Source organism: Cherax quadricarinatus, unplaced genomic scaffold (genome assembly GCF_038502225.1).
Source record: "Cherax quadricarinatus isolate ZL_2023a unplaced genomic scaffold, ASM3850222v1 Contig617, whole genome shotgun sequence".
NCBI classification, from domain to species: domain Eukaryota; kingdom Metazoa; phylum Arthropoda; class Malacostraca; order Decapoda; family Parastacidae; genus Cherax; species Cherax quadricarinatus.
Window position 1 is genome coordinate 61,103 of NW_027195643.1, and position 15,865 is coordinate 76,967.

The 15,865-nt window shown below is 39.1% G+C and overlaps 1 protein-coding gene across 1 annotated transcript in view; it reads left to right on the forward strand.

Moving 5' to 3' along the window:
• LOC138851440 (venom protease-like) overlaps window positions 1–15,865 on the forward strand; it is a 95,108-nt gene that overhangs the window by 39,182 nt on the left and 40,061 nt on the right. The window contains exon 4 of the mRNA XM_070080573.1: window positions 5,240–5,339. Within this exon, the coding sequence (XP_069936674.1) occupies window positions 5,240–5,339 (100 nt within the window). The remainder of the gene's footprint in view (window positions 1–5,239; window positions 5,340–15,865) is intronic.

Here is a 15,865-nt window from a genome sequence, read left to right on the forward strand (position 1 = left end):
TAGGTAACAGCTGGCTAAGAGATGAAACAAGGTATGTCCTTGATTAACTGTGTTAAGTCAGTTCGCTCTGTCTGCCGACTCAGTGAACATTGGCTTGGCAGTCCCTATAGTACTCCGCCTTGTTCTCACTTGGATAGAGAATTGTTGTAGAAACTCTTGAACCGGCTGGAGGTACATTCTGAAGTGAAGTCTGCGGACAGCTATGTACAGTTACCTTCAGTATGACGACCTCTGTCAAGTATAGAACTCTTAAGTGATATTTACCTTATGCCAATGTGTTACTCAGTGAAAGTGTTCTTTCTCAATGTATATACTCAATCTCAAGTAATGATCATTAATCAGTCTAGTGACCCTATAGATATAGGGGTGGATTGATTGCATTTTCTTGGACTGAAAGAAGGCCTTCGGCACAGTTCCTCACAAGAGATTAGAGCAGAAGCTAGAGGATTAGGCACATATAACAGGAAGGGCACTGCAATGGATCAGTTCACTGGTCAGTCTGATTGTGATTTCCCTAACTGCTATACAGAAGAGAAATGGTGCAAGAGGATCCCCTTGCTGGACACCCTCTGATAATGTGATTTCATGCTCTCCAAACAGGGGCATTGATATATATATATATATATATATATATATATATATATATATATATATATATATGTGTGTGTGTGTGTGTGTGTGTGTGTTGATTGTGACTGTTAAATAAGCCAAAGAAAGTTCCTAGTACCAGCCCTTTGGTAAAAAAAAAATGAGAAACACGATAGAGTTAAAATAAAAGAGTTTGTAGAAAAATACGAAAGTAGCATAAGTTTAGCAGAGCTTGCCAGGATGTATGGGAAGTCGAAATCAACAATTTTTTCCATCCTGGCAAAAAAGTAGAAATCAAGGAAGCTAAATTTGCGACAGGGGTGAATATGCTAGCGAAACAGAGATCACAAGCAATGGAAGATGTGGAGAAGTTGTTGTTGGTGTGGATAACAACGAAAAACAGTTAGTGAGAAATAGTGTTGTTGAGTCGTTCATTGAGAAAAGGCAAGGTAGTTACATGTGGATCTCGTAAAGAAAATGCCTGGAGCGAGTGCTGCTGTATGTGAATTAAGGCCAGCAGAGGCTGGTTCGACAGATTCAAAAAGCGTAGTGGCATACAGTGTTGTAAGGCATGGTGAGGCTGCACATTCAGACAAACGTGCAGTTGCACGAATTCAAGTATTACGTAGAGGCTGAAGGATTCCTTCCCTAACAAGTGTTCAGTTGTGACGAAACAGGATTTTTTGGAAGAAAATGCCAAAGAGGACCTACATCACGAAGGAGGAAAAGGCACTGCCAGGACACAAGCCTATGAAGGATAGGCTTACTCTTTTGTTCTTTGGTAACTCTAGTGGGGATTTCAAATTGAAGCTTTTATTTGTGTATCACTCTGAAAATCCCAGAGTGTTCAAGAAAAACAATGTCATGAAGAATAAATTGTGTGGTGTGGAAAGCTAATAAGGCATGGGTCAACAGGCAAATTTTCACTGACTGAGTCCATGCAGTGTTTGGCCCGAGTGAAAAAATACCTCCTGGAAAATAAATTGCCACTCAGGTGCTTCCTGGTTAAAAAAAAAAAAAAAAAAAACTGGACAATCCTCCTGTTCATCCTCCAGACTTGGAAGACCAATTGTTTAGGAACTTGAGTTTTATAACAGTGAAGTTCTTGCCTCCTAACACCACTCCTCTCATCCAGCCCATGGACCAGCAGGTCATTTCTAACTTCCAAAAACTCTACACGAAAGCAATGTTCCAAAGGTGCTTTGAATGACCTCGGACACTGAATTGACCTTAAGAGAGTTCTGGAGGGATCACTTCAATATCCTCCATTACATAAGTCTTATAGGTAAGGCTTAGCAGGAAGTGAATTCCAGGACTTTAAACTCTGCTTAGAGAAAACTGTGGCCAGAATGTGTCATCGACAAAGATTTTGAAGGGTTTGAGGCGGACATTGCCGACCCTATGCCTGTTGTGGAAAGTATGGTGTCTTTCGGGACGTCCATGGGGTTGGATGTGAGTTGCCAGGATGTGGAAGAGTTGGAGGATCACATGTAATAACTAACCACTGAAAAGCTGCAAGACCTTCAACTGGAACGGCAACACACTGCAGCTGAGAATATTGCTTCGGAGGAAGCGAAAGAGAGAGGGAAGAAGGTGCCTTCTTCATTGATTAAGAACATATGTGCAAAATGGAATGAGTTGCAAACATTTCTTGAATAATATCACCCTGACCAAGCTGAAACAAGCCATATGTGCAAAGTTTTCAGTGACAAAACCTTCTCCCACTTCAGGCAAATCTTGAAGAGACGCCAGAAACAGTTCTCAGGACAGTTTTTTTTTTTTTCTGTGCGACACGGGTCGAGTAACTCTCAAGCTGGTCCTAGTGGCAGTAAAAGACAAAGACGGGAAGTAACCCCAGGAAGAGCTTAGATTCCTAAAGTCGTTATGAAGGGGGATTCCCCTTACAAATAATACCCTCAACTCCCTCTCCCCTCCTCACCTTCTTTATTACGCCAACAATCTTTAGTAACGATATGTAATGTTTGTATTTACTTACATTTATTTATCATTGCTTTCTGTATGTAAAACTATAGTTATTCTTTAAAAAATAATTTTTTTTGTGAAGATTTTTGGGTGTCTGGAATGGATTAATTGTATTTACATTGTCTTAAAGGAAATATTACTTCGGTTTTTGCACTTTTCGGATATATGCAATAAGATCACAATAAACAGGTGATATCACAGTACGCAAAGCAACCACTGTGAAAGAACAGTGAAATTCCAACATCTACTGAGCTGCAAAGAAGAATTAATTAAAAAAATTATTCCACTAATCCATCTTTACCCTATTTATATGTATTAATAAAAATGCACAAACCAGTTAATCCAGTTAGACAAATTATAAGATCCATAGGTTCAGTTTCTTATAAATTATCTATATTTCTTGTCGACATTTTGTTCCCTATTGTTGGAAAAATTTCTAACTTTAATGTTATTTTTAACATAGATTTAGTTGATAAATTAAGCACCTTGACTGACTTTAATGATTTTAAAATGATTAGTTTTGATGATGGTTAGTTAATGATTTATTAAGTTTCTTATCTGAAGAACTTGTTAATTATGATTTACCATTGCCAGTTCCTACTATCATTAAGCTTTTTATACTTTTCATTGTTGATGCAAAATTTGTAATTAATAATATGTTTTGGACTCAGAAGTTTGGTATGGCATTGGGAAATCCTTTCTCACCTGTTCTTAGTAACTTATACATGGAATTTTTTGAAACAATCCTCCCTAATAGAGATATGTGGTTTAGATGATATTTTGTGTCTTATGCCTAAGAATGTAGATATAAACCATTTCTTTGCTAAATTAAATAGCTTAGCCAATTCTTTAAACTTTACTATTGAGTTTGAAGCAAATAACTCATTGCCTTTTCTAGACGTTTTTATTATTAAACGACTTTAAGTATGAAATTTACAGAAAACCTACAAATAATTGTTTCTATGTGCAGTATTATTCTTCACATCAAGATGGAGTTAAACTGTTAGTTTTCTCATCAATGTTTTAGAGAGCTTTATGTATTTGTAGTCCAGAGTTCATAGATGAAGAAATATCCAAAATTTATGAAAAAGCTAATGATCTGGAATACCCAAGGAATGTAATTGATAAATCTTTTAAAATTGCTAGAAATAATTTTTTACAATCCAAAAAGGGACAACCAACCTTATTCAACTAAACATATGTTGGTTCTCCCTTACCATGAAAACTTGGTTGATATGCCTTATCTTCTTAAGACATTTAATATCAAATATTTTCTCAAACCACATGACCTGTTATAAAAGATTAGAAAAAGCTTAGGATTGGCTTTTTATATCTTATAATTTCATACTTCACATCTCAGAAACCTTCCTACCCAATATGGGTAGTGGGGGGGATGATGGTAGGGTGGGGTTGGCACTGACCACTAACCCAGTCTAAGGGTAACCGTGGATGGTGACACCTACGCTACTCTGAGACCTCTCTCCCTGCTTTGGTTGCTCCCTTGCAACATTGCACAGCACCTGATGATGCACTGAGAAGTGTGAAAATACTTGAGCTAAAGATTTCAACCTTCCCCCCCCCCCGGCTTGTCCTGCACAGTTAAGATCGCCCGTCTGCGATTGTTTATGTGTGTGTGTATATATATATATGTTATATATATATGTATATATATATATATATATATTTTATATATATTTATATATATATATATATATATATATTTTATATATATATATTATATATATATTTTATATATATATTTTATATATATATTTTATATATATATTTTATATATATATTTTATATATATATTTTATATATATATTTTATATATTTTATATATTTTATATATATATATTATATATATATTTTATATATATATTTTATATATATATTTTATATTTTATATATATATTTTATATATATATATTTTATATTTTATATATATATTTTATATATATATATTTTATATATATATATATATTTTATATAGATTTTATATATATATATATATATATATATATAGATTTTATATATATATATATATAGATTTTATATATATATATATATAGATTATATATATATATATATATATATATATATATTTTATATATATATATATATATATATATTTTATATATATATATATATATATATTTTATATATATATATATATATATTTTATATATATATATATATATATATTTTATATATATATATATATATATTTTATATATATATATATATATTTTATATATATATATATATATATTTTATATATATATATATATATATTTTATATATATATATATATATTTTATATATATATATATATATATTTTATATATATATATATATATATTTTATATATATATATATTTTATATATATATATATTTTATATATATATATATTTTATATATATATATATATATATATATATATATATATATATATATTTTATATATATATATATATATATATATTTTATATATATATATATATATTATTTATTTACCCATTTAACTGGGAGGGTATTATAATTGGATTACTAACACAACCAGAACAGTCTGTTAGGAAGAACTGGGGAACTAATATGAATTCAGGTGAGCATATTTTCTTTTCGTCTATTTACTGATGTGATGAGCTTTTTATAATTATCGTTTCAGAAATATATAAGGCCAGTTTGTCTTCCCTGGGGCCAGGAGAGCCTCGCCAACATTACTGGCAGCAAGATGAAGCTGACTGGCTGGGGCGACACATTGTTTGGTCAGTTGAAGTAGATTTTTGTTTACTTTCTCTTGGTTGATACGTAAGACACGTGTGTAACAGTTAAGTATGATTAATGTTTTTGAAATTGACTTAAATATTATTATAGTTTTTTTATTAACACATCGGCCATCTCCCACCAAGGCAGGGTGGCCCGTCTCTTGTGCTTACACTACAGTTATAAAACTGCAACATTAACACCCCTCCTTCAGAGTGCAAACACTGTACTCAAGTCCGGCCTGTAGGTTTCCCTGAATCCCTTCATACATGTTACCTTGCTTACACTCCGACAGCACGTCAAGTCCTAAAAACGATTTGTCTCCATTCGCCCCTATATAACACGCTCATGCATGCATGCTCGAAGTCCAAGCCCCTCACACAAAACCTCCTTTACCCCCTCCATCCAACCTTTCCTAGGCCGACCCCTGTCCTGTCTTCCCTCCATTACAGATTTATGCACTCTCGAAATCATTCAGTTATGTTTCATCCTCTCTACATGACCGAACCACCTAAGCAACCCCTCCTCAGCCCTCTGGATACTAGTTTTGGTATTCTAACACCTCCTAGTTATCAAACTACGAATTCTCTGCATTATATTCACGCCACACATTGCCCTCAGACATGACATCTCCACTGCCTCCAGCCTTCTCATTGTTGCAACGTTCATCACCCATGCTGCACACCCACATAAGAACGTTGGTATAACTGTACTCTCATATATTCTCCTCTTTGCCTCCATGGACAGTTCTTTCTCTCCACAGACTCCTAAGTGCACCACACACCTATTTCCCCTCATCAATCCTATTATTATTTCAACACGCCGGCCGTCTCCCACCGAGGCAGGCTGACCTAAAAAAGAAAACACTTTCGTCACCATACAACACTTTTACCATCATTCACACATATTCACTGTCTTTACAGAGGTGCCCAAATATGACATTTTAGATGTCACTCCAAACAGCCAGTATATCAAACCACTTCTATAAAGAACAGGCAATGTACTTATCTCTAGGACTCAAGCCAGGCTAACCAGTTTTAGTGAATCTCTTAACGAAATATAACACTGCTCACACTCCAACAGCTCGTCCGGTCCCAAAAACCATTCGTCTCCATTCACTCCTATCTAACATGCTCACACATGTCTGCTGCATGTCCAGGCCCCTTGCACACAAAACTTCTTTTACCCCCTCCCTCTATCCTTTCCTAGGACGACACCTACCCTCTTCTTCTCCACTACAGATTTATACACCCTCCAAGTCATTCTATTGTACTCCTCCCTCTCTAAATGATCAAACCACCTCAATAATCCCTCTTCAGCCATTTGAGTAATACTTTGTATAACGCCACACCTACAAATTTCCACACTATGAATTCTCTGCATAATATTAACACTGCACATTACCCTTAGACATGACATTTCCACTACCTGCAGCCTCCTCCTTGCTGCAGCATTCACAACCCATGCTGCACACCAGTATAAGAGTGTTGGTACCACTATACTCTCGTACATTGCCTTCGTACATTGCCATGGATAACGTTTTTTGTCTCCCCTGACACCTCAGAGCACCACTCGCCTCTTTTCTTTCATCATTTCTATGATTACCTCTTCCTTCATAACCCCATCTGCTGACACATCCATTTCCTAATATCTGAACACATTCACTCCCTCCATACTCCCTCCCTCCAATGCGATATCCAATTTATCTAACGCATTTGATACCCTCCAGGCCCGGTGGCCTAGTGGCCTGGTGGGGTGGCCCGGTGGCCTGGTGGGTGGCCTGGTAGCTAAAGCTCCCGCTTCACACACGGAGGGCCCGGGTTCGATTCCCGGTGGGTGGAAACATTTCGACACGTTTCTTTACACCTGTTGTCCTGTTCACCTAGCAGCAAATAGGTACCTGGGTGTTAGTCGACTGGTGTGGGTCGCATCCTGGGGGACAAGATTAAGGACCCCAATGGAAATAAGTTAGACAGTCCTCGATGACACACTGACTTTCTTGGGTTATCCTGGGTGGCTAACCCTCCGGGGTTAAAAATCCGAACTAAATCTTATCTTATCTCTCTTATGTTCACTTTCAACTTTCCTTACACACACTCCCAAACTCGTCCACTAACCTTTGCAACTTCTCTTTAGAATCTCCCATCAGCAAAAGTATCTGTGACTACTACCATTTTGTATTTGATTCCCCCATAATTTAATCTTATCTCTCTTCCCAACACTCTAGCATTTACTTTTTTTTCATCTCTTTCTATAAATATGTTAAACAGCCATAGTGACATTACACATCACTGTCTAAGACCTACTTTTACTGGAAAGTAATCTTCCTCTCTCCTACACACCCTAACGTGAGCCTCCTGTTGTGAGGCTCCTCTTGATAATGTTATTCTCCTCATGTCTTGCAATCTTTCCCTCGGATTTACGGCACACAAGACCATGGTACCCGAATCGGACTGCTGCTTCGCTGCCACAAATACACCTGTGTTCGGCGAGAACAGAGGCGGCAAGTCGAAGGGCAACACCAATGCGGATGTTCTGTGGGTCGAGGCGTGTGCCAAGGCTCGAGTTGGGAACAGCATACAGAAAGTCCCCTGCATGAGGATCCCTCACTGCCAGGAGGCGGGCTCTATCCTTCCCTGACACACTCTGAAGCACTATTGATGCTATATTTTCCACTATTGGACCGTCCCAGTGCGACTGTTTGTAGTTGTTGGGGGGAGCAGGTCTGGTTTCAGAGCCCGTTAGATTATCCCAGATCATGGCTCCGTCAATGAACTTTTGGTCCTGGACTCCAATCTTGTTATTAAGATGTTCAGGGAGAATTGCTGCTACAAGCCCTCTGGATACAATACACGAGGACAGAAAAGCAGGTAGCGCAGTCTGTGATGACTTGCGGACACCAATACCTCCTATTCTAACTGGAAGTGTAGCTTGGTTCCACTGCCCGTCTTCTAGAGTAAGGTTTAGTGACCCCCCTATGATACACACAGTTTTCTTTGTCAGTAGACCAGAGTGATTAATATTATAGCCTAGAGCGTACACTGCCATGCAGTTTATACGCTCAGTTCCAACGGCTCCTGGAAATGTCATTTTTTATTCATTTAGGAGACTGTATTATATTTGTATGGTATTTATTGTATGTCTAATATAGTTTTGGAGTATATATGATAGATAAATATATTAAATTGTCAAAATATGACATTTTATAAAGCAATAAGTGACATGCTCTTTCCAGTAATACCATCTTCATCGTCATTGCTGGCTTCATCATGGTCTTCCTAGCTCCTCCCACTTTGTAAGTTTCAGGTACAGGTACACATAAATACGTTTACATAAATTGTCATACATAGCAGTATACGTGTGGAGAACCTGGGTTAACCCATAAAAGGCAGACAAAGTGACTTATTTCCAACTGGGTCCTTGTGATTATTATTATTTATATTTAATAGTTAAAAACAGGTAAGTATCTTAACTATGTAAAAGCAGTCACAATAAAAGAAGATATGCTAAGGGAGAGGTAAAATTAGTTATTTTTATATAAGAACTATCATCCCTTTCTGTAGACTTATTCATGAGGTACATTTTGGCTCCCTTCTTGAAGTGGCTCATGCTATGACAGGCTTTGACATGTGCAGGCAGTCCATTCCACTCCTTTATTGCTGAATAGAAAAATGCCTTTGAAGCCTGACCACTGACTCCAGGTATTGCAAAGTTGTTCATCCTTCCCCTAGTTTTGTAATTGTATTGGTTGCCAGCCTTCACAAACTAGCAGTAAGATATTGGGGACACTGGTTGTGACCAATTTTATGAATGTAATTTAGCTTTAATTGAGACACTTATGCAACACATGGGAATCTTTATTGAAGAAACGTTTCGCCACATAGTGGCTTCATCAGTCCAATACAAAGTAGAAATGGGTAAGGAGGGTAGAAGTTTGAGGTAATCAGTCCCTCAACCTGGAATCGATGAGGGACTGATTACCTCAAACTTCTACCCTCCTTACCCATTTCTACTTTGTATTGGACTGATGAAGCCACTATGTGGCGAAACGTTTCTTCAATAAAGATTCCCATGTGTTGCATAAGTGTCTCAATTCTTCAACTTGTCGGTTTTCAAAACCATTCATCACACACAATTTAGCTTTAGTTGATTTACTCTGTCTTCAACATTCAACATATCCAGTTGTTGTATTCATTCTGGCATATATGTTCTCTTGGACACAGGTCCAGAATGAATCTCATTATTTAAAGAGTAAGACACATAGGCAACAGTTAGGCAACATTATTCCGAAACGTTTCGCCTACACAGTATGATTCTTCAGTCGAGTACAGAAAGTAGGCAGGAACAGTAGAGATGTGAAGACGATGTAATCAGTCCATTACCCTTGAAGTCGTAGATTTGAGGTTGTCAGTCCCTCAGCCTGGAGAAGTTCAGTTCCATAGTCAGGAACTATCTGAAGATCAAGCGACAGTGCGGAGTCTTAAATGCTGTCGGAAGGAGAGGCGCAGAGTAGTAGTAGAAGTGAGAAAGCAGCCTCTGAGAGGTCAGGTCCCTCTCAGATCAAACAATTCTCACTCGAAAAAGTTGTCCAAGGTGTTTTCTGTACCAAGATGTGTTGCAGTGTCTGACAGGGTGAATATCAAAATGGTATACAATACCGACAGGTTGGTAGGTAAGACACATAGGCAACAGTTAGGCAACTTTATTCCGAAACGTTTCGCCTACACAGTAGGCTTCTTCAGTCGAATACAATACCTGTCGGTATTGTATACCATTTTGATATTCACCCTGTCACACTGCAACACAATGGCATCTTGACACAGAAAACACCTTGGACAACTTTTTCGAGTGAGAATTGTTTGATCTGAGAGGGACCTGACCTCTCAGAGGCTGCTTTCTCACTTCTACTACTACTCTGCGCCTCTCCTTCCGACAGCATTTAAGACTCCGCACTGTCGCTTGATCTTCAGATAGTTCCTGACTATGGAACTGAACTTCTCCAGGCTGAGGGACTGACAACCTCAAATCTACGACTTCAAGGGTAATGGACTGATTACATCGTCTTCACATCTCTACTGTTCCTGCCTACTTTCTGTACTCGACTGAATAGTTACAGTATTTCAAAATTACTAAGCAAGAGGATATTACCCATCCTGGGAACTGGTGTTACTTGATGCCAGCAGGTCCCTCTCTTGCCTCACCTCCTTAGTTCCATTACTACTACTACTACTACTACTACTACTACCACCACCTCTACCCACGCGTCACCTCACCTGACTCCCGCCACTATATATATGTGTTTTCTTAGTTTTCTCTGTATTAGGACTGAAGAAGCCACTCGTGGCGAAACGTTTCCTTTAATAAATGTCCTGAACTGTACATAAGTGTCTTTTTCCACATCTTGTCGGTATCACCATACCATTTCCTCGACTGAAGAAGCCTACTGTGTAGGCGAAACGTTTCGGAATAAAGTTGCCTAACTGTTGCCTATGTGTCTTACCTACCAACCTGTCGGTATTGTATACCATTTTGATATTCCTTATTTTAAGAACATAAAGAAGGAACACTGCAACAGGCCTACTGGCCTATGCGAGGCAGGTCCAATTCTCCCACCAGCTTATACCAATGCCTTGACCTAGTGAGGTCAGACACGTCGCTTAAGGGAGGAGCACAGCATCCGACCTAGTAACACAAGCTAGTCAGGTCCAACTCACACCCACCAACACCCACTTATGTATTTATCCAACCTATTTTTAAAAATACACAACGTTTTAGCTTCTATGACGGTTCTCGGGAGTTTGTTCCAATGATCCACAACTCTATTACCAAACCACTGGGTTAGAGTGCATTTGTTACAAACATTAATATGACCGAACATACAATCATAATGCACCCACCCCTTACACGTTTACATATGATGTGTTTTCTGTACTTCTTTCGTGTCTTAGTACAAGGTAATAAAGATTTGTCTGGTGTTATTTGAGGTAATTGTATTGTTTCTGTGGTCTCACGTTGACTTTTTCATGCATTACAAAGTTAAGGTTGGCATTCCTAGCTCCTAGTCCATCATATATATCGTCACTTATTTTATCCGTGCACCTTCTGTGCACCCGCTCTTCACATACATCACAGTTTATCGCCCGACTGCGGCTACCAACACCCTTACCACAATAATTACAGGGACACCTAATCTGCCTGGTGTGCACCTGTACATTAGTTTAAGGTCCTGGATTAGTTTGAATATCACCACAAAACAGCGCCACAAAATGAGCTGTGCGCCACTGTTTTGTTTTTATGGGTATGCGGTGTTGTCATGCCTTGCAGCGACAGGGACATTTACGTTTCTGATAGGATGGCATTTATGGGGCTATCACTGTCCAGGGTGCCATTACTCCAGTTACCATTTCCAGTCCCCATGACGGATTTCCTTCTCCAAATTTCAGAAGACACATAAATACAATTATGGCAACGCGTATTCCTCTAACGTCTACCATCTTCACTCTTCACTCCCTTGTCCCTTCACGGCAAAAAAGTTTCCTCCTCCTTTTTTCAAGAAGCATTGATCGTTATCAGTCATCTAACAATAGCCAAGAGGCCACTCCAGCGGTCCCCATTGATTGCTAGTAAATTTCCTGTCCTTCACACATCCACTACACCCCTCACTTGGCCCCCTTCATCACAAACCCACTTCACCCGTCACCCAGCCTCTTGCTTCACAAACCCACATCACCCCTTACCTGTCCCCTTGCTTCACATGCCCACTTCACCCCTCATCCGTCCCCATGCTTCACAAACCCACTTCACCCTTCACTTCACAATCCCGCTTCTCCCTTCACACTTCTAGTAACCCATTTCCATCCTGGCAAGATAAAAAGTTCTTGTCCATGGTGTTATCCATCCTAGTGGCCTCCTCGGTCCACTCTAGTGGGGCTGGCATCCTGTTGTTGACTGGTCCTGACCTTGACGTGATGTATCAGCAATGTTCACTTCCCGCATTTGGCGCTGAGGGAAAAAAACCGTCACTACAGACCTGTCAGTTTTCTTGGAGTTTTGTTGTTAGATTTTCTCCTATGTTGTCCTCCCAGTGAACACTGATATAAGGTCAGTTACTATAGTGCAGTGGAAAGCGTCGCTTGTTTGACTGTTCGTCTGGTAACAGATCTGGCATTTGAATGCCGGTCGTCTTCTTTTAGTCATATTTGGTCCGTTCGTAGTCGTCACTGTCAGTTTTCTTGTCATTATAGGTTCCTTGTATGTATGTTGGTGCAGCATTACTTGTAATTAGGCCATCACTGGAGCATGGATCGGCCCAGGGGACGGCAATGATATAGGAGCAACCGTTGTTGTTGCTGCTTGCAGCCTGCACATACTAATTATGATCCATGCAATATCTTATTATTTAAATCTTAACAGTTAAAAAATGCTAAGTAGCTCAACTGTGGGAAAAAGCAGGCCCGGTGGCCTGGTGGCTAAAGCTCCCGCTTCACACACGGAGGGCCCGGGTTCGATTCCCGGCGGGTGGAAACATATCGACACGTTTCCTTACACCTTTTGTCCTGTTCACCTAGCAGCAAATAGGTACCTGGGTGTTAGTCGACTGGTGTGGGTCGCATCCTGGGGGACAAGATTAAGGACCACAATGGAAATAAGTTAGACAGTCCTCGATGACGCACTGACTTTCTTGGGTTATCCTGGGTGGCTAACCCTCCGGGGTTAAAAATCCGAACGAAATCTTATCTTATCTTACATTATCATTAAAGTGAGGATCAGATCACAGTAATAGATACATGAATGTAACAGTAATAGGTACATGAATGTAACAGTAATAGGTACATGAATGTAACGGTAATAGGTACATGAATGTAACAGTAATAGGTACATGAATGTTAGCTATACATGAAATCACTCTCCCTTTCTGTAGCTTCATTCATTAAGTACCGTTTAACCCTCTTTCTGAACTGGCTCATACTATGACTGGCTTTGACATGTGCAGGCAGGCCTGGTGGCCTGGTGGCTAAAGCTCCCGCTTCACACACGGAGGGCCTGGGTTCGATTCCCGGCGGGTGGAAACATTTCGACACGTTTCCTTACACCTTTTGTCCTGTTCACCTAGCAGCAAGTAGGTACCTGGGTGTTAGTCGACTGGTGTGGATCGCATCCTGGGAGACAAGATTAAGGACACCAATGGAAATAAGTTAGACAGTTCTCGATGACGCACTGACTTCTTTGGGTTATCCTGGGTGGCTAACCCTCCGGGGTTAAAAATCCGAACGAAATCTTATCTTAATGCTATACAATGAAAGGTGTTTGAAGCCTGACCAACTGTTGTGGGTACTACAGAGTTGTGTTCCCTACAAAGTTGTGTTCCCAGTCTTGACAAACTTGGCAGCAAGATATTCTGGACTCTGCTTGTGAGCAATTTTATAAACGTGATTTAACTTCAGTTGCTTTATTTTGTCTTCAGCATATCCAGTTGTTGTAATTCATCCTGGCTTATATGCTCTCTTGGACCCAGGTCCAGGATGAGTCTCACCATTATTAAGACAGCATCATGAAGTGAAACAGTAATCTCTCTGCCTTTGTATCAGAGCTAGACATAGGGTCCCGCGAGCTTCAGTAGGTAGACACCGTGCCTGTCTGTAGAGGAACTTTAGTCTGGCACTCGCTTTCTTTACTACACTGTTCCCTCTAAATTCTCTTGACATCCTTTGGTCAAACGGGATTCCCAGATATTTCACAGAGAATACCGAAGTGATGGGTTGCCGATTACACAATTCATAAAAATTATTTTTCCTTTCCAGTTAATTTTTCGCACCAAAGAGTATGGCTTCCATTTTCCCTCGGTGTAACGATAATTTGATGCAGGAGTCCTGCATCAATTTTTTGTGGCGGCTGGTGCGGGGGTGCTGCAGAACTGCAGCACCCCCTATTTTCACTTGATATTATCGATAACATTCAATATAATGAGTCTTTTTTTCTATAATTCTTTATATTTGTACATTATATACTCAAAGAATTAATAAAATAGGGGGTTCTGCAGTACCCCCGCACGAGCCGCCACTGCAGCAGAACTCTCGTTCTAGTGACAGTACCTTAGCTGTCGTCTGCATACAAAAGAAGCTTACTCTTGACATTGATGGGCATGTCATTCACATAACATAGGAACAGTAAGGGACCCCAGAATGCTGCCCTGGTGAACCCCACATGCTATCGGCAGGGATTCTGACTTGAGCCAGTCTACCGAACCTATGCCGATAGCTTGTAGTTTCATCCATAATATGTTATGGTGGACCATATCGAAGGCCATTTGCAAGTCCAGGGTCACCGTAATTATGAGATTCCCTAATGACATTTGAGTTCTACGATAGTCCATGAGACTAATTAGAGTGGTGTCGATAGAGTAAGATCTCCTGAAGCCTGTTTGGTAACTATGGAGAATTTTTTGTCATTAAGATACTTAACTACTTAACAGTACACTGCTTTATAATTTTGGACATCATAGTGAGTATACTAACAGGTCTATTGTTGCTGACGTCAGACCTATCATTTTCTTGAAGATAGGAGCAAATCCGGCCTTCTTGAACCTCTGTCATGGTACTGTTGGTGACAGACAAATTTATTATGTGAGCAATGGAGATTGGTAATTCAGAGGCTCCATCCTTTAGGAACTTAGACGGGATGTTTTCTGTACTGGTGCTTTTAGTTGGGTTTAACTCAGTTCTTTTCGCACGAAATCATAAGATACACCTACTGTTGTCAGCTGTTTGGGGTGACTCCTTTATTACTCTAGTATGTTTTAATCTTATTGGAGTCTGTGTTAAGATATTCGGTGCAACCGGCAGTTTACTTACTAGTGTTGATGCCAGAGATGTGTGGTATGATTTAAAATGTTTCATAACATACCTCATTATCAATATTTAGCACTGTTAGATCTATTTACAGGTTTATGGCTATACCCCAGGTCATTTAGTTGTTACCAGAACTTTGTGGTTATTTTTGTATTCTGTAGTCTGTTGTTTACCCTTTTGAATTCAATTAGAGCTGAAATATTCTGTCTCTTTGCCTTAAATATTTTCAGCAATGGGTCCCCGAGTTTGATATTAAATATCTCAGCAGTTATCCAGAGTTCAGTTCTTCGTTTAATCTAACCTCTTTAATTAGTGCAGAGCTATCAAGGATGGCAGTGAACATGGTTTGGAATGTTTCTCACCCATAATTTACCTTTGTGCAACTTATCACAGTCCAGTCACAACTGTGTAGACTATTTACCAGTGTTTCTTTACTGTACCTGCTAGTTGACCTCATTATTATTGTCTTGTGTAGACCTGTCCATTTACTAATAATTTATCCTGGTGCAATAAATGATAAAATGATCACTAAGATCTGTAATAATGATGGCTGACTGACTATTTAGTCCTAGATATTGCTTATACCTGTTACATAGCCCGTTAATTTACTGTTGATAACAGATATTGAAGTCTCCAAGTATTATTATCTTTGTAGATGAATAGTTCAAAGAACCGACATG